The sequence below is a fragment of the Salarias fasciatus genome, chromosome 22, assembly GCF_902148845.1.
Source record: "Salarias fasciatus chromosome 22, fSalaFa1.1, whole genome shotgun sequence".
NCBI lineage: Eukaryota > Metazoa > Chordata > Actinopteri > Blenniiformes > Blenniidae > Salarias > Salarias fasciatus.
In genome coordinates, this window is record NC_043765.1 from 8,312,437 (window position 1) to 8,339,999 (window position 27,563).

The following is a 27,563-nucleotide window of genomic DNA, read 5'->3' on the forward strand; positions in this document are numbered from 1 at the left end:
ACTACACGAAAACAGTTTGTCTGCATTTGTGTTTCACTTACAACTTAGATACACTCAAGTAAAGTTTACATAATATCAGACGTCACATTTTCATATGAAGATGTGCTTGAAGGTCAGCTGAAGGTCAGGGTTGGGGAAGTAGTACGCGTCCTCCAGATGGTTCAGTGCGGTTTGTGATGGAGAGATGTTTTTATTGCTGCTATGAGGATCTCACATCTGAAGTATTATTCTGGCGGAGAAAAAAACCCCAACGTAAAATGCTTTGTGGTATAGACATGTTTTAAGATGACACTGAGGTTAGGTCTCGGGTTTGGTATCTAGTGACGTCCTGCTCGTCAAGTTAAGGTCAGAATAAGTCTGTGGGAACCCTGAAGAAAAATGTAGTATGTGTAAGATGTATACGAAACATTTAATCCACTGTGTAAAGACATAATCTTTAGGTGGTAAAGTAAAGCTTTAGAAACACTCAGATTATTGTGTGTTGTCTGAAATGGTGAAGACATTTCCAAAGGTCAGATGAAGGTTAGGGTGTTGTTGTGGTTTGGAGTTCAGACCAAACTGTTGGAAATAAACCTAACTCAGATTACAACTTTCAATGAAGCTATTTATCTGCGCTTGTTTTAACCACACTGTGTGTACCTGAAGCTGTTAACACACACACACACACACACACACACACACACACAGTTACATGTTTAGATGAAGACCTGTTTCAGTGCAGAGAAAAGGCTCGAAGAAGAAGAAGCTACAGCTCAGTTCTTCTTGGAACTAAATGTAAGCCAGTGCAACGCTGTCTGGAGTTATGATGTGCTGGATACACACAACCTGTGTGTGTGTGTGTGTGTGTGTGTGTGTGTGTGAGATCATTAGCCATTACGTGCATTACGTGCAGCATGCAGCTTGTGCATCCCACACTTCACTCGTGCAGTCGCACACATTCCTCCAGAGGACGAGCGGCTCCCTCCGTTTCCTCAACGCACCATCAAAGCCTCCTCAGCCCTTTTATGAAAACAAACGGAGGCTGCTGCGGGGGGCGGGAGGGGGAGGGAGGATTTAATAAATAAAGGAAGGACTAATTTGACCTTTGGCTGTCATTGAGCCGGGAGGGCGGACGGACGGATGGATGGACGGACAAACGGACAGGGATCGGGGGAGGGGCGTTCAGGGACGATGCAGACGGAGGAGCTGAGGCTCGTGACATGAAGATCCTCCTCAAAAAAAAAAAAAAAAAAAAAAAAATATCCAGGTGGTTTTATTTGGTCTCATAAGTGGGTTATTATTTAGCTCTTCATTTAATCTCCTCTTGCCGTCTCTCTCTGCCTCCCCTCTCCTTCCTCTCTCCATTATTTGCCGTGTTAGAAGAAGATCAAAGCATATTATGCCGGCGATGTGCCGAGTGCCTTATCTAATTCTAGTTGATATTCTCAGTTTGGGAAATGTGTGCAGCAGAAGCTGTGAGGAGAGAGCTGAAAGGACGGGGACGGAGCAGCGAGGGAAGGGAGATGACGAACTCTCTGAAGAAAGTTAACATCAGTTAATTTCAAGTGTTACAGCACATCTGGATGGGGAGAACATGCAAACTGCACAGAAAGGGACCTGTGAGGTGAGAGCGCTCGCCACAACAGGCTGTGCCACAGTATTTGGAAAGTGACTCGGAGAGCATGGTTTTACTGGTACCGTCACCCAAAAAGCCACGAAAGGTCCGGACCACCGTGGTAAATCAACAGTGGCGGGGGCATCGGGACACGGGGGCCTGTTAAATTGGTCGGGGGGGCGATGAGACCGGCCACTCCTCGCTCCGACGTATCGCCTGCAGAATATTTCCCGCTGCGTTTCTTGCGAGGAACATCTATTCTTATATCGGGCCTGAGCGAGAGCGGCTGCAGCTAAAAATAGATCCGGGGTAAAAAGACCGAGGTCAATGAGAGACGGAGGGAGGAGAGCGCAGCGAAATGTTACAGTAAATATGGGTCAACAGCTCTCCATCTGCATTCCTTTGCATTTCTTTCTCAGACTCGATTTTTTTCTGTGTTTGGTTATGTTGGAGAGGCTCCTCCATGATACACGTTTCCGTTGTCGTTGCGATGCTGCTGTATCATCGCAGGTCGCTCCCTGTTGTCTCCCTCAGCTGTGTGTTTCCTGCAGAGTGCCATTTAACCAAAGCATCGGCGCCTGTCATTACACTCAATTATCCTCCAGTTACAGTGGGGCTGATGTTTAACAGTCGTCACTCAGGCAGCAGGATGGCAGCACAGGGAGGCTTTTCAATCAGGGTCACACTCCTCGGCACGAACTCAGGAAATTCTCTCCATGTTGTTCTGATTGGATCATTTATGCCATGTTTTTCACAATTTTCCAATATTGGAAAGATGAAACAGATTATTATTTATATTAAAAGAAATGTTGTTTCATATTGGATCTGCATATCAACTGAATAATGATAATAATACAAACATAGTTTGACTCAATCAACTCAATTTGTTGATGACCGAATGATTCAGAGCAGAAAGATTCTAGGAGCAGATTTATTTTAAACTCTCCTGCAAAATACTGTTTAGATGAAAAAAATATTTTTTGGCCGTGGACTGTTAAAGGGTTAATCGAAGGTTTTAAAACACACCAGTGACCTTTTAGCTATTAGTTTGCCTTTTGTGGCATTTTAAAAAATATTGCCAGAAGAACATTGCCTTTTAAAATGAAATTCATCTGAAGCACAGTGACACAGTTTTTTTTAATGTATATTTTGACATATTTGTCTTTATTGTTTCAGTAATTGACAATTTTAGAGCTTCTTGTACGTCAGTGTTCGTAGGGAGACGAACATCAAATTGAAACTGTCCACGGATCACCTGCTGCTGACGAAGAATTATCTTGCTGAAAAATAATGGAAGGGGACAGATTCACATTTTTCATAAATTTTAAAATAAAGACACATCAAGAAAACCACTTTCATTACCATCAACTTAGGGAATGTTCCAAAAAAAACAAGGTTTCCTTGCACCAAATTAGTGTCTTGGCTTCAGCATGAGGATTAAATAACGTGGATGCAGTTTGTTCTCAGTGTTCTTTGAGCTCTGTTGCTTTTGTTGCTGCTGCCCTTGATAACCTCAGTGTTTGTAAAAGATCTGCTCCCTTTTAATACTTTTGATAATACAACACACTTCCTTGTAAATATGTCATTTTCAATTTCACCACCTCAGTATGGATGATAATGGCTGCTTGAGATTTGTAGCTAGTAGCATTAGCATTTTTCCTCAGGGTTAGAGAAGAAATCTCATGAATACAATGCAGGTGAAAGCTTGAAATGTTTTTTTTAAACAGGATCGATTATTTTCTTAACTCACTAAAATGACATGCGAAAAAATTCCTGTTGTTAGAAGCAGACTTTTTTTTAAATCCAACCTTGTGTAAAGGTTTGTCCTATACTTTGTGTTGTGTTTTAGCGGCAATTATATGAAAGAGGGTGAAAAGGAAAAGCTCCTGAGCAGAGTCCGATTACCCATAATGGCTTTGTGGTAATGTCGATTCTATTTAATTGGAGAAAAAGCCTGCATTTAAATCCCCGTTGCCAGAAGACGGTACCCGTGTTGGTTATTTCCGGTCACTCCGTCCACCATCTGCCGCCATCCGAACCTCTGAACGCCCGAGTCTTTCTGAAGGAAGGAGCAGCCTCCAGCGCCTGCTCTCAGTCCGGCAGATCTCCGTCCAGATCCCAGCCAGTGGCTGCCAAGTGGCAGAGCGGCGCCGAGGCCGTTCCAGGCTGCGTGTCCTCCTCGCTGTCGCCTCGCTCTTGTTTACAATAATTGCGCTGACGTAGTGAAGTGCAGCTGTAGTCTGACACTGCAGGGTAGGGTGTCGGTCAGCATCACTGCAGGACAGGATTTCATTCAACATCAAAACACGGTCTTTTAGAAGAGACACTGAGACTATATTGTGTGAAAACAGAAGGTTACACAGTGAAACACACTCTGTGTTTAAGAACAGGTTTTATACAGTATTTGTATGTGAGTTGCTGTTAATGTCCGTTCTTTGTTCAGATAGATCAACGTAATTGCTTTTAGCTGCATTTCTACTGTAAGCTTTAATCAACTTGCTGACAGTGAGTGGTGGAACTGTTGGGTTTGCTCTGTCAAAGTGCCTCAAAATGACTGTGTCGTACCTGGAGCATTATAAATAAAGCTGAACTGAATTGAATCAGTTGACTACGGTGAAGCATCATGGACAATTCTGTCTATTCTGAGACCCTGATCAGCGGTTGGCATTACGGCGATCTTAAGTCACACAGTGAGAAGGGTTTGCAGACAGCTGCTAATAACACCGAAAACAATGGTGAAGTGGTGTTTTACTGAGGTGAGGAAAGGTACCACAGGATAGTCGTGCCCTCTCTCCTTTCACTGTAGTCAGTTGTTGCTGTGGTTGGTTTAACTCACATAACCCTGTTTTTCAACCTGCGGTTTCCTCATATTAGGTGTGAATGTGAGAGTCAGCAGCGGAGATTTCACTGCCTCAGTATTCATCACCAGCTGGCTCGCAGCTCATGAGCATTCAGTCGACACAGTCTGTACTTTTGTCTGCTGAACAAGTTATGAGCTAGAGGCGGGAGAAGATAACCTGACTGGGTGCTGGTGTGACGTGGTCAGGCCACCATGTGCTTTAATGCCTTCAGAGTTTGAGTGGATCAATAGGAATCCATGTGTTGTTGGAATATCTGAATACAGAGTTGTGAAAATCACATTGTAAAGTAACTTTGCTTTTGCGCGTGTCTGCCAGATCACACGAAATGTGAGGGACATAATGTCAACTGATTAATGCAAAATTGGCAATGTGGTTTCACTTTTCACTTAATGCTTGTGGGACCTAAGTGCTGCATCCAATCACTCCACAGCTAAACAAACATGGAAACGATACTGTTTACACACACACACACACACGTACAGTCTGCTGAGAAACATAAAATTAACCCATAGCTCATCATCTCTGGATTGTGAGTGGAAGGCTGGGAGAACCCCCTGTGGAACATGGAAACCTCCTGGATCTTTGTTTGTGTGCTTAATAGGGTAAATATTGTGAGTGAGTTTTACTCACTTAGAGAAATAACCTTCCTGGATGATACACAGCTCTGTCTGCAGGACTAAATGCCCTCCTGGGATTATGATGAAGGTAATCTTCCCACCAATTTTAGAGGAAATCATGAACATTTTGTTCGTGTTTCAACCCTGAAGCGATAATTAAAAGGTTGTCCTGCTCCAGCATGATTGTAGCATCGACTTAATGAGCAGTAATGTTACAGCGTTACTGCGGCTGGGTGCTGAATATTAGACTGAGACATTCACTGGCACGAACCCTGAGAAGCATTCCTGACAATGAGCTCGAGAGATCGGCTTTCAGAAGTCAGTATGACAGAGATAGAGATGGTGGAATCGCGGCATTAAATGCACGTTTGTGAGTGTTTGTGTCATCTGAGCTGTGGCGCGATCCCACAGGTTGGGATGTGCGCCTTTGTTTTGGGTTTTCCAGGGACAAATTTGAGTCAGTAATGGAAAAGAACGGCGACGTCTTCTTCAGGCTCGTCTGTTTTCTGCGTTGGTCGTCTTTGGCTTTGAAATCTGCATCTCAGAAAGAAAAAAACGAAGGAAAGTAGCAGCAAAGTTTTACTCAAGCTGTGTCTCTGAACGGTCCGTTTCTAAATTTACAGATGAATTTAGTCTTTCCTTTGGTTCATAGAGGGTTTAGTTTCTTTTTTGAGATGGGAATCAAACTACAAACCTTGGGATTGGTCGGCGAGTGACCCCCAGTAAGGATGGACGGCATTTGGTCAAAGTGAAGCTGCTAATATCCTGGTGTCTGTGGTAAAAACCAAACCTGGATGATTCGATCGGAGTCTGAGACAGTCGGTCCAGATGATAAACGAGAAATGTTTGATTTCTGCTAAGTTTTATCAGAGTGATGTCGTGAGCAGTATTCTTACCACATGCTCCGGTTTAATTCTGTGACTTTCACTGTGGAGTTTGCATGTTTTCTCTGAGGGCCGAGTTCTTTTCCAGCCTCCTCACCAAATCCAAAGACCCGCCTGTTAATCTCATCAGTGAATTACATGTCTGTATGATCGGTATCTGTCCTGAGAACCTCTGCTGTCCTGTCCAAGCTATATTTAAACCAGTGTCAGGGTTTTATCAAGTACTCCTCTGTAGAGACTTAGGAAATTATTTTATTCCTAAAATAATGAACAAAACAAGTGTTTTTTGTGGACTGCTGGTAAAAAAAAAGAAGCTATTTTTGATAGTGTCTCATTCATGATAAACATTGATTGACAATTTTCACCACTTTCTGGCAATACAGCAATACTGTTTTAGTGATATTCCCATATATATATATATATATATATATATATATATATATATATATATATATATATATATATATACACACACACATGTAAAAACAGGGTTCATTCTTTTGTTCTGTAACAAACTCCAGCAGCCGGCAGAGTCCTACTGCATCTCTTCATGAAGCGTCTGAGCACACAAACCTTCACCAAGGTCACAGCCAGGCTGCAGTCTGTCCCGCCACACCCTGTCCCCTAGAAAAGGAAAGGAAAAAAATAAAAAACTTCATCAAGATGAGCACTAGAGACCGTCTATTAGCTCCAACATGCTCTGATAGCAAAGAGCGTCTCACTCTGTAGCACCGGCTGATCTGTTTACTGCTTGGGTCTCCTGCATGAAGCCTGCACTTGACGTTTCTTAAAACCTGTTTTGTAGTGAAAACACTGAACGCTTTCCTGCTGGGTGTGTTTGAGGTTTCACCTCGCACGGGGGAAACCCTCTTCCCTCCCCAACACTGAAATATTGACTGAGTTACCTCCGCTGACAAACCACCTGACGGATGCCCTCAGCACCGACACAAACACACACACACTCACACACACACATTTTCAGATGGCTTCTCTGATCCGGCTCCTGAGTCAAACAAGTGACGGATGCACAGAAGAAGCAACCGATCAATGCTGTCATTGACGAGGAGGATTAAGGAGGAGTGCCTCATTAATCCTGGACTATCTGGAGCTGACTCACACCAAAGGCAACATGGCTCAAATCCAACTCTCTTTCTGTGCCATGTCTGATTTCCTGTGACACTCTGAGCAGCACATATATTTGATAATGTGGCCTTAAAGTGGGTATCTATCCAATATTTATCAATTTGCCAAGAACACAGCTCGTTTTGAGCAGAATGCTGTATCGGATGTGATGTTACGTCTCAAGAATGTACTTTTCACACTGGACCCACCCCCCAAAATTAATCCCATTAATTCATGATTCTATTTTTCTTATTTCAAAATTGTATCATCCTCCCACTAACTGACACGACTTCCTCGATTCGCCCACCTCTATGACAGCAACATAACACAGCTTCTGTAACCGAGATCAAACAGCCCGTCTCAGACAGTCAAAAGTAACTAGCTTCTTGTCAGATTTCTAGTTACTTTTAAATTAACAGTTTTTGAAGAAGCAACTCGGAATTGTAGTCAATTCGTGATTTTCAGTAACATGTAAAAAGTGAGGTTGGCTTCGTGCTGTTGACGGACGTCACGCACCGAGCGGAAACCTCCAGAGGCTCGAGGGAGTTGGGGTGACCCAAGACATCTCCTGAAACGCCGCGCCCAGACGCACACGTGGGCGGCCAGACAGAAAGATGAAGGGATGGACGGGTGAAGGTATTACCCCGATGAGCTGGAGTAAGCAGGACTCCCTCCGTGTTCGGGGCCGCGTCGGCCACTGAAGCGAAGGTGAGTCAGACTCCAGACTTCACTTTGCATCATTGTCACATTGTGTGGTGACACACACACACACACACACACACTGCACTCAGAGCGATGGCAGCAGACAGGCGAGGCTCGACCATAGAAAGCTGTCAGGGCCTATTGTTGCCCAGAGACACTCACTTGTATGCGTACGTGTGTGTGTGTTTGTGTGTAAAAAGTGCAGGTGTGTGTATTTGTATTGTGTGTTTTGACTTGTGTGTGACAGTTTCCTGCTCTCTGCCCACATGACGACCTCTAAATTCCTTCTCCTGTTTCTATTTTCTGCCTTCTCTCCAAATCCTGACTCTTAAACCTGAATTCACCTCCATTGCTGAACCGTTTCCCTCTTTAAGTATTCCCGACAATCTTTAATCCTCTTCCGCTCAATAATTCCCTCTTGCTCTTCATTACTGGTATTCCCATCTTTTCATCTGTCCCCCAGCTGTATCCCTGCGGTGCCGTCATTTAGCTTTATTAGTCTGTAGCAAGCAGTTAAACCGAAGGCGGTATTTTAAATGTGACACCTTCTGGCACTAATCTGTCCTTTCAATCTCTTGATCCTCTCTTCCTCCCCCCCCCCCCTTTTTCCCTCCGGGGGCTTTTATCCATTCTCATCTTCTTTCTCCTCTCGATTGATGAGGATGTCTCGTTAAAGCTGCACTAATTGTTTTTGGCAAAGACATTAATGTGGAACAGTAAATCACCGAGCAACACAAGAGGAAAGTAAACAACAACATTCGTGGTGAACAGTTACAGATACAGTAACTCGAAAGAATTTTAAATGTGACTTTCTAAAATGATTGATTATAAAAAGGAGATTTTGTTGACTGATTTAACAGTTGTGCATGTGATCCTATTGGGTAGCTTGCATCTTCTGGTGATTCTTTATTCTTAGTCTTCAGACTCTTTAAGAAATTTCACACTGAAGCACTTTATTACAGACGTGCTCAAATCCTCCTTTATTTGCTTGTAATTGTCTAAAACTGTCACACCTTTCCCCTATGGTGATAATTTGGTCCACATAACAGGGGTTACACTTTGATAATGGAGACAACCTACCTTCAAATAAGCTACAGTGTAAACCCAAGAGAGGAACAGGTGTGACGGCCAGAGGTCATATAAAGACTTTGTTATTGTGTAATTATTTTATTCATCTAATGATCCGAAAAGCCTCAGATAAAAATGTAATTTTGTAAGTATGGAGACTCTGGAGTTGAATTGAAATTATTGCTTGGCTCCTTGTGGGTATGTAGTTTTTCTCTTGCTACTCCGGTTTCCTCTCACAGTCCAAAAACACGCATGAGTTTAACTGGTGACCTTAAACTGCCCCCAGCTGACTGTCTGAGAGACTGTCTTCCATGAAGAAAATGATGAGCAGATACACCGAGCACCGCATGTAGGATGTAAACCTGGGAGATAATTCCTAACTGTAACTCTGATTTTTATGGTAAAACAAAGGCCCTGTCAGAATGAAGACCAGAACAGCTATCTGGGTTTTTTTCAGAGGCATAAACTGTATAAATCGCATCTAATGGAAGATTTTGTTCTCCCTTTTAAGTGTGAGATCTCCTCTTTGTTTTCCTTCGACTCGCCGCAAAGATCCTCAAAGGTCAGCAGCCTCGCGCTCATTCTGCCGGACCTCGGAGGCCGGGAAGCGTGTTTCACAGTCTGACAAGCAAACATAGCACCGCAGCCTCAGACAACACTGTGTAATTCATAATCAGACAGTGAATCAGATTAATTACCGAGTACAAAGCATGAGTGAGAATTTGCATCCCTCGCCTCGCTGTTTTCCCAGTTTTCCCTCGGCTGGTAGTAAACCCGGTTACATAATCGCACACATCTATCCGGAGCTGGTTCGAAGGAAAAATCCACTGCGGCAAAAGATTTCTCCTCTCCTGTCTGATCAAGGTCGGCATTGGTAGCTTAGGTATGAGTCAATCTTTTGAAATGAACTGAATGTTCAACAGTTCAAACGACCTATGAGCAAGTGAAGAACGTGTGAGTATGTGCGTCTCATTATCAGCCTGTCCTTCACCCAACGGCAGGCAGGATTAGATTCCCATAAACTGACGCTGTGGTTGAGCTGCTTGGGATTTTTCAGTTTTCAGTAGTATTATAACAATATTACAAAATGCTCCGAACAATTGTAAATCACCTCCCAATATAGTTTTTTGGACTGTAGGAGAAAACCAGAGTGTCAAGACAAAACCAATACATACACATGGAGAACATGCAAACTACACACCAAAAGCCTGTGGCCGGGTCTCTGAGTTAAGACGTGATGTGCTAATCTAAACAGGATTTCAGCTGTTTGCTCATACATTTTCTTCAGCCTTTCAGTGATGTGCAGCCTTGACGTCGTGCTTCCTCAGGGTTTAAAGTTACGACATTCTTTCGACTGGAAAACAACACAACGTTTTCATTTACGCAAACAAAGTGTTTGGACAAGAACGACTTTCTCTAATGCAACCTCAAATGAGGTTTTCTGACTGGCAATGTCAAGACCGACTGGAACGCTGCAACTCTGTTTCAGAGGAAAGTGGCATTGATTCAGATTCCCAGAATGCACTGCTGCAATGTAAAACACTTTCTGCCGTGCTGCTGATCACTACTTGAACTACACTATAAAGGCAAACACAACTGGCATTTGATAGAGCTCCATCCAGCTTATTCTGCATCCAGTTACCACAGAAACACAAGTAACATACCTGCGTTCCTCTGCACGAGATCTCGACACACAGGACCGGCGGGGGGGGGGCACATGATGACATTTTGGGAGGAAGCAAAGAAAACAGATAAATAGTCTGACAAAAAATGTGATTTTTTTTTCTCTTCTTAAACCCACAGATATGCAATACCAAAACTGAGTACGCAACAGTATGAGGGAAACATTCCCTTTCCTCACCAACTATTGAACATTCTCCACAGTAGTTATTCTTCTGGCTTCACGGCTCTTTATTTATAGGCTGTGTCCTATTCTGAAAGCACACAAGCTGTACTGTAGGTATTAAGTGTACTGGCTGCATTATCATATAATTATTTACCACCATGCGAGCTGCTGATTAAAGCGTAGTGAGCCACATGAGGCCTGCGATCTGTGCAATGAGCGGCACCGCTTTGGAGTAAACAGGAGAAATGAGTCTGGCAGGAGAGCTTCTTTAGAGACTGATTACACAGCAAACGCTGACAGAGACTGACGTACCTCTGAACACATTGTCAGCACCGGTTTTCAGAAATAAAACTAAATAACACAGGCAGCTGGAAGTTCAGTAACGTGTAGACGTGAAGAACATCCGTGAGTGAAAAAGCAAGACGTGCAGCTAAAGAGAAGTTCTTTAGAGTTTGAGGGTTAATGGTCATTAGTTTGACACTGATTGACAGTAATGACTGGCACGAGCTGCGTTTCCCCTCGGCTACTGCAGGAAGCTGTTAATGTCCATCAAGTGACACCCCAGTGTCCACTGATACTGTTTGGATCCGCACACAATACACAGATGTGGCAGTTTCACGTCACACTTTATAGTGCATGTTTGGATTTTTCCATATTTGTGTAAGAATTGTAATTGTAACTCTGTGATGTAACGACTGATTTTTACTTATTAGAAATTTAAATTAATTTCAACTCAATGGATAAAAGAAAATCTGCGCAGCACAGTTGTAATGTTTTGCACATGCTCAGTAGATGGACAATAACAATGTTTGCCTCCAGAGTGTCACAACTGTCATAATTCAGTGTTTCTGCAGCTTATTTCACAGATAAGATCACACAACGAGGGACACCACCTTTTTCGTCCTAAAAGCTCAAAACACAAAACGATTCATATCTATTCACAGGAGGAGCCACAGCGGATGAAAGAGGATAACATTGGCATCTATTCCTACACTACAACTATATAAAAACTGTAAAAGAGATAAAAAAAAAAAAAAAACAGAAATTAGTCCAATAAGGGCTGAATAAATGTTACACAATAATCACTCTGAAAGGTCTGATCAAAAAGCATGTGTTAGAATAACCTTTGCATTCAGGTTTATGGCACAAAACATGTGGAATTTAGAATAAAAAGGCATAAGAACGTGAGTTCCTGACTGCCTTGTTGTTGTGGCTGAAGTCAGTTATTGTCTGTACCTGTTTTCTTACCTTTACCTTTCTGCACAGCTTTATCTTATTTTCCCAGAAGCTCAGCTCCTCCCAACACGCCTTCTGCCCCGAGGTTCAGAGCAGCGAGCAGTGCCTCGGTTTTGTTCCACATTACCGATCCGTCTTTGATATTTACCTCCTTTCTGACTTTTCAAGATCCATCATCCTTCTCGGATGCCTCCCGCTGCCTCCTCCTCCCTCCCTCCCTCCATCACTTCCTTCCTCCTTCGAGGCCCCAGCAGGGAGCTCCATCAGCTCTGCAGGTCTCCAGTGGTGTGTGTGTGTGTGTGTGTGTGTATGTGTGTGAGTTTGTATGTGCGTCCAGGCGTGCAGGTGTGTTTGTGTGAAGTAAATGGCCTACAGGATCCCCTGGGCTGCAGCTTAAATGTACTCACAGGGAGCAGAGTCATGACTAAGACTGCATGCCTTTCATTAACACTGAGAGAGCGAGGGCGAGGGGGCGAGTCCAACCGAGTTGAATGTGTCGGCTGAACTCACTGCGCCGCCACCGACGCCGTCCTTCGCTCTGAATACTGGGTCAGGCAGGGGAAAAAAAATGTGTTTAGAAACCAGGGTACGGCTCATGAAAGATATAATACAACACGAAATGTCAGGAATAGACCGTGTGTATTCTGTAGGTTGTCACAGTCTCTGCAGGTCCTCTGAAATGTGGACGGACGTCTTTTTCGTTACAGTTAAAAAAGAATTTAGTCTTGTCAAGCCGATGAGGCTGGTGTCAAATTACAGTGGTGCACGGTGCTGTTAAAAGACAGGCTTTCTGAAAGCTGCTTTTAGAGAGGAAAAGAGAACCCACATGGAAAGAAAGGAGACTGAAAATGAGACGAGAAGCAGCATAAAGCACCAGGACAAGCTCAAAAAAAAAAACCAAAACAAAAAAAAAACATTCATTTGCAGTGTTAATCATCAAAGCTTCTTTTGTGGAGAAAACCAGGAAAATGAGCGTAACAGGAGTCCTTTAACGGGCTCCGGTGTGTTTTTCTCTCTCTTTGGACACATTTTTCAAAAAGTGCTTTTGAAAAGACAACTGGAGAGTTGGGACTATTTTTCCTTTTCAAGTAAAAATGATCTGACCAGGAGCTTCATGCTCAACATTTGAGAATGTTTTCTTTTTTCCCCCCACATTTACTGTGGTTCACAGCTGTTCTCTCCTCAACATCTGTAATGTCCGTTAATCCTCTCACCCTGAACACCAGTACCGTCTGCCCAGGCCTTCCTCACGGCTTTCACCCCGAAGGAGTTTTATTGATATTGATTTGGATGGAAAGCTCGAGTCTCCATTGAAGGCTGGAGTATTTTTAGGCGCCGTCAATCAGCAGCTGCTCGCCGCGGCGACGGGACCTGGCAGCGAGTGCCCAATCGATGGGAACGCCATCGACGTGGGATGTTGGACTATATGTAGAGAACATAAGGAACATTGGTCCGTGGTGCAGAGCAGAGCTTTGAGTGAGTCCGGGCAGCGCTATTGATTTCATCTGGTAAACGCACTTCAATCAGGCTTCCATCAAAGACGAGGCGAAGGAGCTGCGGCGGGCTAAAGCCTCGCACAGTGACCTCTTCTGCTGGGGGAGGATGTCGAGCGTTCGAAATAATCTGAGTGACATTCAACAACTCAGGCGATCTTCTTCAGAGGCACTCCTCTCGGAAGTTGGGACTAATTTCAGTACTTGATTTGAAGTATTCGAGTTCTCCAGCAGGAGCTGCTCGGAGGCACCGCGGCGATTTCATCTCCGCTCTTCCCACCACGAGATGTTCTAGATGTGGGTTATTATTCGTGTTAACAAGGGGGAGGCCTCTCCTTTCATTGCCACTTAAATCTAATATCCTTCAACATCCCCGGCATCGCTGACTCACGCGGGTCGCGGCCCTCTGTGCTGAGGCACGGCGTGGATAATTAATCTAATTTTAGCGCTGGCTCGCAGTGTTTTACTGGACAGAGATTTCATTTTCACCGGTCCTAATGAGTGGAAGCGGTGTTTCCAGGACGGGAAAACAAACTGGTTTCATTGGTTTCATCGATCGGCGTGAGGAGTGTGTTTATGTGCGCCGCAGTGTTGGGTCTGAGTCTGCAAGCTGCCCCATTATCGCTAATAAGATTACTTATTGAAGATAATTAAAGATACTTCGAAAGAATTAATTAAAGACACTTATCAAAATTACAGAGAAGTATAGAGAATTACAGGCACACTTGTTTGAAAAAAACAAGTTTTCCAAACTAATAAATGACCAATAAATGAAAATGAAGAGCTGTGGTTTCTTAGGTTGATACATGTGAAACACTGCTGTGTCAAACAGGAAGACATAAAACTGGCTAAAAGTAAGAAACACACTGAGTGCACATCTGACCTTTTGGCCCGCAAAAAGATGAAATACATTAGCTGACACTGCTTCTGAATCACGGCCGGAGCGAAGGGATGGCTCAGCAGCGAGGGCGGGACGGACATGGAGAGAAAGAGCCGCCCGGAGGCTTGATTACCCGCTGCGCAGCTCTGAGTGAGCGAGACAAGTTCTGATCATTGTAATAACCGGCAGATCTTAAGTAGGTGAGGATGACTTGGCTTTAGTGTGTGATGTCTGAACGTAGAGAGGCTCCATCCTGTTTTCTAGCTTTTCCTAATAACGATCTAAGCGATGAATAGACGGTGTAATCGTAAATGGATTCAATTATACCGTGTTTTCATTGCTTCAGTAGATTAAAAGAGCTTTACACTGTGTGTGGGCGAAAGTGACTCACATGGTGACAAATCAGCTGCTGAAGGAACAAGTTTCAGGTTCAGTGTGTCGAAAAACCAACAGGCAGAGCTCAGGATGGAACAGTCCGTTTATAAATGTGGTGGGAAAAGTACTTTGAAGTCTTACAGCAGGAATACGCAAAATTCACTTCGCCTCTTCTGTCTCTCCCTGAAAAGAAAGTGAAGCGTTTTCTGCTCTGACTTTTTCCCGCGTTGTTCGGGAATCCATCCGGTGACCTTACATCGAAAATGTGAACCCGATCGTAGCCTGAGCCGCGGCTGATGCAGAGTCATTTTGTCACACTCGCACGAATCCCTCCCCCCTTGTTTTCTGCAGACTGCAGAGTTTTCGGCTCTCCGCACCATCAGCAGCCGTCCGTTTACACACACTAAGCAGGATGACGAGCACCGAAAAGTTATTTTCATGTGACAAAACAAGTCTCTTTCAGCAGTTCATTAAGAAAAAGGAAACAACACACACACACACACACACACACACACACAAGGAACACGCGCTAACATCTGGAGCATCTCCGGGGAGCAGCCGTCTGGCTGTCAGTGACAGCGCTCCAGGTTGGCGTAGCGCTGCGTTACGCAGCAGTTTGTGAGCAGCAGAGCCGGACGGCAGAGCAAACACCGAGCTGAAACAACAGCCGGAGTCACAGAGAGCGGAGCGACAAGGACAAACTGAAACGTCCCAAATAAATAAACAAGTTTAATTTACCAAACAAAGTCAGACCTGCTGAAAGACACTTGGCCCTTTTGCTTATCTGGAGAGTTTTATAAAGTTTCCCCGTCAGTCCAAAGTTCTGAGGATGCAAAACAGCATCTTTCAGCATCGTCCTCCATTTATAGTCACTGCTATAAAAGCATGCCAATATGACTTTACAGCAGTACTCTGTTGGTCTGTACCAGTAGCATACTTCAGCCTGATATGGCGTGCAACCATTTCTAAAGTGCATGCAGCATAAACAAGCTGATCACTATTTATGATTATTTATAATTTACTGGAAGTGCAGATACAGACTTTCTTTGTGGTTCATCAGCTGGTCTGGCTTCAAGACCCAACATCACCCCAAGAAATATTCATTTATTCATGCCTACTGAATTAGAATAGAGTGAAGTTTAACCTCTGACAGGAGAATTCGATATACCACTACGCTAACGCACTAAAAAAATATAAATGATAAAGTGATTAGAAAAAGTACCTGCAGAGGGAAATATTTCCCTTCATGCTCAATTAAACACATTTACCTAAAACATTCCTTTCACGAATTGTAGCTTTACTTTTTTTAACAGGTGCAATTTTTTCTTTTTGCCCCATTATGAAATTGATTCGGCTCTTCTGTGTGTCGCTGCGCTCGTCGAGCTCACATTAAGAGACTGGCTCATTAAACTTACAATCCACTGACAGTTAAAAGGAAGAACACATTTCTTTTTTGCACAGGAAAATGTCTGCAGCTCACTGAGGAGCTGCTCTCGACCCAGTAGTTGAAAATCAGCCCCAACATGTGACAACTGAATGCCGGACATCCTAATATTGTAAAATAGTTGACTGCATGAGAAGTGGTGGTTTGGAAGGTTGATTTTAATCAATATATATGATTTGGAGCTGTTACATCTATGAAAAATATGGGTTTTTTTTTAATGAGATTCTCATTGTATTCACAATACATTTAAATGAAGAAAGTTTTAATTAAAGTATTGAAATGATTGATTTTACAACTTTTCATGATATAGTTACAAAGTATCAAATTAAAAGCAAAATCATTAAAAATCAAACCATTTAAAAGACAGAACTTTTAAAAGTACTTTGAAACTAATATATTTTTGTAAGAGATTTAAAAGCGAACGGGCCAAGTTCTCCCTGAATTTAAATATGACTTGAAATATGATTTCGAATGACTAATTTCAAAATTCATTTTTAAAATTATACTGAGATAACTGAACGGCTGCATTGTTCGACTACAGCAAAAATTTTGATTGAGTATTTTATTTTAACACATCTCAGCTAAATATACAATGTACGAGTACTAAATGACTTGATGTGTCTTTGAATGTTTAGACTTTATGTAATAATTTCATTTCAGTTAAGGTCAGACTCAAGGTCATTAGAAGGTGAGTGTATTCATTGATAAAATCAACCAGCAGATTTTCCATTAAATGTATTTTCTCAGCCTTTTTTCCAAACAGGACACAACCACACTTTAAGGCTAAAATATTCATTTTTAATAAACCACGTCTGTAAATAAAAACCTGCTTTACGTAGGATTTCTTTTGCCTATATGGGTCTAAACAGACAGTCGCCATTAATCTATGGGCTCATATCTGACATGCGGTTCAATCCCTGTAAACAGAGGCTCATCTTCACAACCCCGACTCAAGGAAAATCAAAGTCGCTAACGTAACAAGCATGTGTTTGGAAAATGGTAACAAGCTGGAGCTTCCAGAAAACAAAGTCTTCACACAGGAAGGAATCAAACCGGTGTCCTGACAGTGCGACCCACTACACACTGTATGGCTTGAAAACAAGCCATCTCTGACCATCAGCCTGAAATTTTTCAGCATCATCTCCAGACCTCGTGACTCACACCGGTTGTGCCGAAGCTTGGCACGGCTAATGAATCTAATTTTAGCTCAGTGTGTGTGTGTGTGTGTGTGTGTGTGTGTGTGTGTGTGTGTGTGTGAGAAACGCTGGACGGTGTTGCCATTGTCCCGCAGTGATCCCGCTGAAGGCTGCTTCAGTGTGACACACTGTTATCTGGCCGTGTCCGTCAGTGTGTGACCCCCAGCCAAACAGCTGGCTGCAGTGTGAAGTGTTTGGGATTTGAACCGGCACCTCCCTGTTTGGAGGAGGAGGAGGAGGAGTCGTCAGTCACTCGGCTCGTGGTTTGGGGAAGCTGCAGCTTTATTTTGAAGGAGAGTTGAGCTCTGAATGAAGAGACATGTTTCAAACTGGCTCAGCAGGAATCTCTTTCTCTTTTGATAAGATGCAGTGAAATTAATATTTCTCTTTCTACATCCACAGTTAATGGTTTTATTGTCTTTTGTCAATAAAGTTAGACTGAAAGGTTTGGTATTTTTTTGTGATTCGAGGGCAGCTTGTCATGATTTCAGGCTCTGTAGCGATGTGGGGCATTTAAACGGTTTCAGACTGAGTTAGGATGAAGACGGATGTGTCTTTCAGCCCCTGATAATTCGTCTGCCTCTGGTTTGTAACCTGTAGATGGTGCAACACCTGATAATCGAATTATCGCAGTCTGATCTTGTTTTCTCTCTCTGTCTGTTTCTCTCTGCAGCAGCGGATGCGGTGCCTGTGCGGAAAGATGGGGATCAGGTAAAACACTATTATCTTTTTTTCTCTCCCTCCTTTATCTATTTTCCTATTTTGTTGGAAGTCGTTGAGGCAGAATACTAAAACCGGTGTATTCACTCCTTTTTACTCACACGCTTTTATTTATACAACTCTTGCTTGATTGAATTTTTTTTGAGGTGAGGAAGAAGTGATAAAACTAATCTAAATTTACACTTAAACTAAAAATGTGTGAATCAATTTGTGTGCCGTGTGTGTTGAGTTTTGTTTACCTCTAAAGTAAATCTGAATTAAAGGGTCGGTTGCACCTGTTGGCTGCCAGAAAGAGTAGACGCTCTTCTTTCATCAGGAAAAACAAAAACCTTGTCTCTACCCTTTTTTGTTCTTTAGTACTCGGCAGTAGAACACAGGTTAGTTTTACCAAAAACACCTCTCTTTAAAAAAAAAAAGACAAAATGAACTTTTTGCGAAAAACAACATTTCAAGTAGAACTGTTAGAACTGTGACTTTGATGCTAATATTTATCGCTTTAGGGAAGCTCGAACATCTGAACAGCGATTTCCTTTTATAAAACCAGAAAAACAGACAGTGACTTTGACACCAACAATCAGTTGCCACATGTCAAAAAGTGTGTGTGTGTCTTTTTCCACCCTTGGACACATTTGAGCTCTCTGAGCTGGGCGGTGGGGACCAGGCTGGTGTGAAACACACTCGACATGTTTACATGGGCCAAAAAAAAACCTCTTTATAATCAGATTGTAAAGATTGTAGGGGCAGATTATTCGTTCTCTGTGTGTGTGTGCGTTCCCTCGTATGTAGTGGCGCAATGACGCCCGTAGTAAGTAGTGCGTTGTTAAACTTGTAGTTTGTTCTTCACTGTATGCACAAATCTGCATTAGCTGGATCGGTGTAGTTACAGAGACCTCAGTTTGCACGCTATTTCAAGTGAGAATGGATCGTTTTCATGTTGTCATTTCAGAAAATCTTTCTGTTTACTTGTTGATGTTTTGAAAGTGGCAGAAATGCTGAAATCAGTGTAGTTAGCATGCCCGGCCTCAAGTGAGTGCTGTGGGTTGTTATTGTAAGGAAATCACACACGTAAAAGAGAAAATACACCATAAAAATGAACAACGGAAGCAATTCTAAAGACATTTGTATGGACAGTCGACCAAGTTGCGTTGCCGTTATGGTGGCTGTCCACTAGAAAACAACCAGGATCCGGGAGAACACGGACTGGGAGTCATGACAGCTTCGGATTTTTTTTTTTTTTTTGTTTCTTTGTTTCGTGCATTAGCAGCAGGGAGTTCTCCACTGCATGAGTCAGTGACCGAAGTTCAAATGATTATTCATTTTATGGCCAGAAAGCAGACTGAAAGAACAGCGGAGAATAACTCCGGCAGTGTGTGTGCTGTCTCAGTCTGGAAACATCACCGGGGAGGTGAGTGACTCACCGGCTGCAGACAGGCGCTGAAATATTAAATACCGGTGAAGTGCTTGTGGAAACCCGGCGGTGAAGACAGACTCAGTCTCCCGACAGTCTCCCTGCAGGTGCTTATCTCTTCATACGGAGGCATTTTAGCTTATTTTACAGGGTGTCGGGGTTTGTAAAGTGGAGCTTCTCAACTGACGGAGCTATGAATGATTGTCTGCCTGCGTGCGTGTGTGTGTGTGTGTGTGTGGTAGCTGTAGGTCAGCCTGACAGCATGTCCAGGACACACCCTGTCCCTCACACAGCATCAGAAAGCAAAGGTTCAGGCCCTGATGCCTGATAAACAGATAGAGATGAATGGATGTCTAGTCAAATCATTTTCCCAATCGAGCCCCATGCTGAACATTTTTTAATTTAATTCATAATTTCTCTTCTCTAAAGAGCTACATGCGCCATATGGACTGCATCACGTCCTTGTCTGATGCAGCTGCACCGTCGACACTTCCAGACACTTCTATTCAAATGATTTAGAATCAAGAAATCTTATAAACATTTCCAGCAAGCAGGCAGTTTGATGGTGTGGACCTGTGATTCCTCCCATGAGTCTTACAGAAAAAAAAAGCATTTTTTTTCCCTCAATAGGAAGTAGAGAAATGACTTTGCTCAGTACGAAGATGTATGATGCAAAACAGCACTTTATTTTACATGGTTTGTCAATTTTGAGCTATTCGCCAACAAATAGTGCATATCTATTGGAGAAACAATAAAACCGAGTGTGAATCTATCAGGGGAAAAAAAAAAAAAAAAAATTGGTGTCACCCTTCAGAGGCTCATCTAAGTGAAACGTGTGTGTGTGTGTGTGCGTGCGCCTCATAGCCGGCTGTGCGTGACTGGGTGTGAAGGTGTGTGTGTGTGTTGATAGTCTCTTACCAAGGCCACAGAGCTGCTCTCCCCGGGGCTCGGGCTATTACCGAGCCATGTATCACTTCTCGGCTGTGGACCCTGGAGAGCGACAGCGCCGCGCGAAGAGTCGGAGGCAGGAAGGCAAAGAACACAGACATCCATCTTATTGTTTCTCCATCACTGGCTGCTGCTGCTGCTGTTGTTTTTCCTCCGGTACGAGGGCTGCAAAGACGACATGCGCCAGTGTAAGCAACGATAATTAAAATCTGTCAGCAAATATGAATCAATCAGAGGCAGATTTGTGCTTGTAGTGCTCGCTGGCTGAAGTTGGAAGTTTAGGCGATGCTGTAACGCTGAAAAGCTAAAAGTCAGAGGAAAATGTGAACATTTCTCACATAATTCAATATCTTCTTCTTGGTTACCAGAAGCAGATGGACAGAGAGGCGGCGGGGCTTAGATGTCGGGGTTTTGGAAACAATGGTTTCATATTCAGACTGATGCACTCTGGGAGCCAGTTTCACTCTCCAAAAACATTGACTTGCAGAGGATTGAGTTTGTATCACAGAAAAAACAAAAACAAGCAAACATACAAACTTTGGACCTCATGTGGACTTAATCATGCACCATGTTACCAACTTAGTGGACCTTTACTTCATGCACACCCTAAAAGGTGATGACCACTGGAAGCAGCATATGGACTTGCAGGATTGGGAATTGAGCCACTATTCTTTGAATGAAATGATCTGCTCTAGCAGCTGGGCTGCAGCCACTCCAGCCTCAGGGACGTCAGTGTCCACAGCTGCTCTACAGATACAAGGAGCAGAAAAGTTGTTGTTACTGGAGTGATCCGCCTTTCTACAGAGACGCAGATGCTCTAAATGATTTGTGAGAGAAACCCTGAAGGAACAGTTGCGTTGATCTTCTTCAGACTCAGTCTTGACATTTGGTGGCCGCAGCATTAACAGCAAAATTCTCTCTATCTTTTGCTTTAATCAAGTGTTGCTCCTGTCGGGTGCTGATCCCACAGCAGCTCTCAAGCTGTTTGCTCTCACAAACACAACTCCTCTGTGTAATTTACAGACCTGCCGGGAAAGCGGGGCCGGCAGGTGGGGGGGGGGGGGGGGGATTTCAGTGAGAATAACGCCGGCGCTCGGAGGGATGACAGACAACGCTGCACACCAGAGCGCAGGAAACAGACTCCTGCATGGCTCAATTAAAAAATACAACGGGGAAGATAAAAATATGTGATTTAAAAAAAAAGACTGAATAATGTGGTGCTTGCTTAGTTTGATCTGCTGAAAGCAAACATTGACTCATTGAAGCTAACACGAGCCGCAGCGTGATTCCAGCCTGGCTGGGATGAAGTTCACAGGTATTTTACAGGCAATCCACTAAAAACTGAAAAATATGAACATCACCGTGGCAACGGATGGAACATCAGTGGATGACTGACTTGACGAAGCTCACGCTGTCCGTGTCTGTACCGACTGTCACGCTCGTCCATCTGGAAGCTTTTTCAGTCTGGAACAAAACAGGCTACAAAAACACGACGCAGCGCGCCTCGTCTGCAGCTGAGATCACTGCGCTGAAGCCAATTATGTTCATATTTATCACTTCACTATTATCTGAACCTTAAGACAGACATAGCTGAAGGTTATAAAGGTCATCCTCAAGGGTTTTAATGTGTTTTTATTCTGATGGTGAATAGACATGAAGTAAAAAAGTGTATTTGCATTTTAAAAGATGTCGTTGATCACGTTGAACAGATAAATATATATTTTAATTGCTCATTTTGTTATCAGATATCAGTGTAAACAGAAAGGAAGAGATGAGCTCATCCTGCTGGACTCACGTGATGAAAACATCCCGGTGGCATAAGGATCAGTGAAAAGCACATTAGCCGAAACATCAACCCATTTGTGGTTACACTCAAGAGCCCGATCGATACGGAGCGCTCCGGACCAGATCTCCTGTGAGGATATACGTCTTCAAACTCAGACGCCGCAAAGTGTGTTCTGTCAAAGGACAGAAAACACACAAAGACCAGATTTAGACTCAGCTGCAGGACTTCCACCATCATCTTGAGCCTTACTTTCTTTAATTTCGGAGTTCAGATGAGGTTTGTAAAATAAATCAAAATCAAACAGGTTTTTGTTTCATTTCTTCTGTTCTGTTCTTTAATTTTACAGTTTCTCACAGTTCTCAAAGGTTAACCAGTGACCCTGAATTCTCTTAATTTAATTTCTCTGGGACGGTTCTGTTTGGAAGCGATGGCCTGTCCGGGGTGAACCCTGACTTTTTGCACGAGGCCTCATTCAGTAAGACGCTGTATAAAGTGTGTTTAACTTCTGGCAGCTTGTCCAGATTGGCTTTGCACACAGTTAGCTGGGATCGGTTCCAGCACTGCTGACCTTCAGCTGCATAAAGCAGTACAGAAGACAGCCGGATGAATGAACTGCATGCTCACACAAATACTACACCTTAGCTGGGCTTGTGAGTTTTATAGATGATCAACTGAGTGGCATGACGAGCAAATCAGAGTATTTATCTGAGTATTTTACAAAAGAAGAATATGCTGGATAATGCGTATCATATCCATGTTAATTTAACATGAAATAACAGGTCACAAATAGTGTGAGTTGGAACAAATCCCATAATCAGACTCACAAATGAAAGTCGTGGCGAGCCAGGTGAGGAAACGCCTCTCACCCCGACAGCTGCAGCATCTCTGCTAAAAGCTGAGCTGATTTGCAGCTCGAACACAATCATTAATGTGTTGCAGACATCGTAAATGGAATATTTGGAACAAACAGCAAATATTCCTCATCCATCAAGGCAAAGGTCTGTCAGATGCACTCCTGAGTGCTTCCTCGTAGAAAATCAACTTCCAACTGTGTGTTTAATGTCAAGGTAGAGCCTGTTTTCATACATGCCACAGCTGAAGTAGATCAGGAGCATCGTCGACCCGGATGACTGCAGCGCCCTGCGGCCCTGGACAAAACGGTTTACATAACGGGAAGATGAATCTGTTGAGACGCTATTGTGGGCAGTGTTTGCAAGGACAAAACAACCTGAGGAGAAATCATTCAAGTGCCGGTGTCTGATCTAACGCATGCTGGGAAAAGTGCAAGAAGCCTTCGTCCCTCGGTAGGATGAACAGACACTGCAAAGTGACAGCTGGATAAAAAGAGGCAGTTGTTGTGTAAACGGTGGCCTTTCCAGCAAATCTGTAGAAGTCGTGACTTCGGCACAAAGGGACGGAGTTAAAGAGTCTGTTCACGTTATCGCGTCTGAGTAAATGTGAGCTTCAGCCGCAGCTTACCTCTTTAACAGTGGCGAGACTGCAGGGAGGAGATCAGCTGTTCCACTCTCGGTGGAGTCTGAATATAAAAACATCGGGACGCACGTTACAGAGCGGCGGCAACGCCTCACCGTCCGTCCTCGGATGACCATGAGCGCTCACACACACACACACCGAGGGGCGCCTCTGAATCCAGATCTTGCATCCTCTGACGCAGGCCGGGGTAATAATACTCACACGGTCCAAGGACGGAGATGACAGCGCCGCGACCCACTCGTCTGCTCACACACTCCAGCATTATAAATCACGGCTGAGTCCTCCTACGCCGCGCTATCGATCGGTTTGAGTGGGCGAAACATGACCTTGAACCCTGTTGTGTTTGTTTTATCAGAATAATTCAGAGGCTAACACCTACAGGTTTTCAGCACCAGGGTGCAAAATGACTATAATTTATCTGTGGAAGGTGGCAAGGTCGCTGATCGATACCCCGGGCCGGGTGATTACGGGTCCGGCTGAGGCGCTTTGAGGCACAGAATGCGATATTCAAGAACGCGGGTCTGGGAATGTCACGACTGCACAGGCACTGCTGTGAAATCCGTTTCTGAAAACATCCTAGCAGCTGCTTTTCGTTGAACATTGTGAGATCCTTGAATAGTTACAGCAAAGATGACATAACGACTTAGGATAGAAACTCTTGTGTCTTTCCCTGTAGGCTGGAGCTGTTTTAATGTGCACTGTTCAGTTCTGATGTGACGTCTAATCAGCTCAACTGCTAACTGCATACGCAAATAAATATTATGACATATCTGAAATAAATTGTTTAACCGAGAGGTTTATCCTGCAGTATACAACTATCAAGACAGTATGGCTTCAGCTGATGCTAAGTTAACAGTGGCAGACAGAGACAGCAGCTCTGCAACGGTTTTATTGTGTGACAGAAGGAACAAGCTCTCAGAAAAATGAGTTTAAATGTGATCAGTTCCTGACAAATGGCTTTTTTAATCCATTAAATATAATCTTCAATTAGTTTTCCAAGACCAAAGTGTGGAACCTGCTTCAGAATTGACTATAATGAAAAGCGAAATTCAAAGAAACGCCTCTTAAATCAGGATCGGCGAGCATCTCGTACCAAGTGTTGTGACTAATGCCTGATGGTTGAAATTGAGGAACTAACTGCTTATTGGGTTTATTCACTGTTAGGATTATTCCAGATTAGTCAGACATTGCCTTACTGATTTCGACCTGATTGTTGAGGAAAAACAGGGTGATAAAAGTAAGATTTTTTTTTCTATTCTGATTAAAATATGTTTATTTGTCACAGGGTCTGTCTGAAACACTCCCCTCGAATCTCTGTGTGGCTTTGTTAAATCCCCCTGCCATGTCTTCGCAGCTTTGTTAGAGCGGGATTATTCCCATTCCTCACTCAGGGGCTGAGGAAATAAACATCTTCAGACATGAATTTTACATCGATGCTTCGGGGAAAAGTGAAAGGAGCCGGCAGAGACACTGAATTAATTCCAGCTTTTGGTTTTGTGGTTTCAATTTGCAGCGCGCTTCTCTTATATTTGACACCAGATGAGAAATGTTAATCAGAGCCTTTAACCAAGTCAGACCCAAATTCACATTCATGTTTGAGTCTCTTTTCCCAGCAGCTGCTGATTAAATTCTGAATAAATACAGAAACAGAGGCCGAGCTTTTCCTTAATGTTAGATTACCAGTGGCACACTCCGTTCACTTTTTATCTTTTAACGGACTCAAGCCATGCTGTCCTTGTCATGACTGTATTATCATATTCTTGTTTCTTAAGATGATCTCAGTCTTCCCAACATTACTAATAACCAGACTCACATCACCAGAGGAGCATTTCTTTGGTCATATTTTTTCTTCAATATCTAAGAAATACACAGGAAAAGCTGCAGAAGATGAGATTTTTATCATTAAGCCTGACATGTTATTTACCTCAGTCTCATTCTCATGCCATGAAATGAAACAATGTAGCAAATAGACGCAGATGTTTCTCATGTTAACATGGTCTGGAGCTGTCAAAACTCTCATTATTCATATTTTTGTGTGTTTTTGTTGGGAGATCACCGGCAACATAACGCATAATTTAAATTAGCACACCTTTTGCAGGATCCCAGTAAATCAGGACCTGGGAGTGTGTGTGTGTGTGTGTGTCTGTCAGCGAACAGAAATTTCATGGTGTCCTGGTTTGGCCACCCATCAGATTTGTGGTTGCCCCTAGCAACAAGGTCACAACTGAATGGTATCCCATGGTTACCTAAACATCCTGGGCCGCGGGGATGGACAAAGACAACGGGAAGGAGACAACGTGCAAAGACAGCGACACACGCTCGATTACACAACGGCCGTGTTTATACGGTTCCTGCTCCACACACACACACACCGTCTCCAAACTCTGCTGACTCTGCGTCTTCAAATGCAAATTTAACATTTTGTCATCTTCGATTCTGTGTTCCTGTAAAACAGGGGTGGGGAACCCTGGTCCTGGAGGGCCGCAAACCTGCATGTTTTCCATGTCTCCCTGCTTCAACACACCTGAATCGAATCAAGATTCATGGCCAAGTCCAGCAGAAAGCCAGATAACGAGCCTCATTGCAATCAGCTGTGTTGAAGCAGGGAGACATGGAAAACATGCAGGTTTGCGGCCCTCCAGGACCAGGGTTCCCCACCCCTGCTGTAAAACATTCATTCACTTTCCTGAAAGTTGAACGGTGCAGATGATCACATATCAGCATCTTCTCCAATCCAAACTGAAAACCTTTAAGACTTAAGACCAAATTAATTAGAGAAAGAAAAAAAATCACTCAACTATTTTGAAATTAATGTGAAACTTTACCTGATTCTTGATAAAGTCCATTTACTTTGTCCCAAACTTCTTATTCCCTCTTTAAATCTCTTTTCTTCCCTCCTTTACTGCACCTCCCTTCACTGTTCTCCCCCGCCCCCCCCCTTTCTTCTCCCCCGTCCCTCAGCATGGCCGTACCGAGTTTTCCTGGGAAGGAATCAATGTAAGTCTCCTTGTTTGAATTTATTTTTGCTCTCTCTTTCTTTTCCCCTCTCTCTCTCCTCCTGTCACTCCCCCCCTCCATCACTCACGGGCTCCCTGGACTTTGTGTACGTAAGTTGACATCCCACTCGTTTAGCCGTTCACCTTCTTCCGACTCTCTTTCTCTCTCTTATCTCTTTCCCCCCCTCGCTGCCTCTCTCTCTCTCTTATCCCCTTCCTTTTTTTTTTTTCCCTTTCCCCCCCCTAAACTCCTCTCTCCCATCCGTCTCCTCTCTCGGCCCTCTGCTAATCTACTGTACTGCAAGCTTCATATATACACAGAGCCGCAGATAACAGGCTGTAATAAGCTTATCTTATCCGCGGCTGAAGCCTCCGCACTAGTCCCAGTTTTTTTTTTTTTTTCCCCCAACCGGAAAGATGGAGTGCATCACGGCTCAACTGTTTCTGAACCTTCAGCAAAATTTATTTGCACAATGCACATTTTGCTTCGACTCTGAGCCGCCTGGAGGCAAAATAATCTCACACAGACACATTTCTGGTTTGAGCAGCAGAGGTCTGGAAAAATGATTTTATACAGAGACAACCTCTCCGACCTGAACACGGCACAGACTTTAAGGATTTAAGTTAGAAACCCTGGAAGAAAAGTGCCATTTTTAGCGTGATTTAGTGATTACTTGCTGTTTGAGAGTTAATATGATGCATTTCTGGCCAGTAAGTCCAAGTCCTGTGTTTTAGTTCATGCTGAGTCTGGAAAACAAAGGGAGCAAAAAACCTCTGTTCTCCTCTGAACTTCAACACTGCCCGCCACTTTACATCTAGCAGCCCGCTTCAGTCCGAGCTGATCTCTCTCTGCAGTCTAGTTCACTGCTACCACTGGAAGACGAGCAGATTTT

The 27,563-nt window shown here is 43.5% G+C and overlaps 1 protein-coding gene across 9 annotated transcripts in view; it reads left to right on the forward strand.

Moving 5' to 3' along the window:
• The window catches only part of LOC115409173 (uncharacterized), a 63,231-nt gene that overhangs the window by 3,306 nt on the left and 32,362 nt on the right, over window positions 1-27,563 (forward strand). For 3 of the 9 annotated variants that reach the window (XR_003933906.1, XM_030120201.1, XM_030120195.1), the window contains exons 2-4: window positions 17,992-18,033; window positions 19,367-19,443; window positions 26,636-26,671. The exons of 1 other annotated variant lie outside the window; for it this stretch is intronic. Coding sequence is in view for 6 of the 8 variants with exons in the window: in XM_030120201.1 (XP_029976061.1) it covers window positions 17,992-18,033; window positions 19,367-19,443; window positions 26,636-26,671 (155 nt within the window). In the remaining 2 variants the exon portion in view is untranslated. Of the gene's footprint in view, window positions 1-17,991; window positions 18,034-19,366; window positions 19,444-26,635; window positions 26,672-26,691; window positions 26,782-27,563 lie in introns of those variants that run through there. 5 more of the 9 variants (XM_030120198.1, XM_030120199.1, XM_030120196.1 and 2 more) reach the window with 4 other exon arrangements.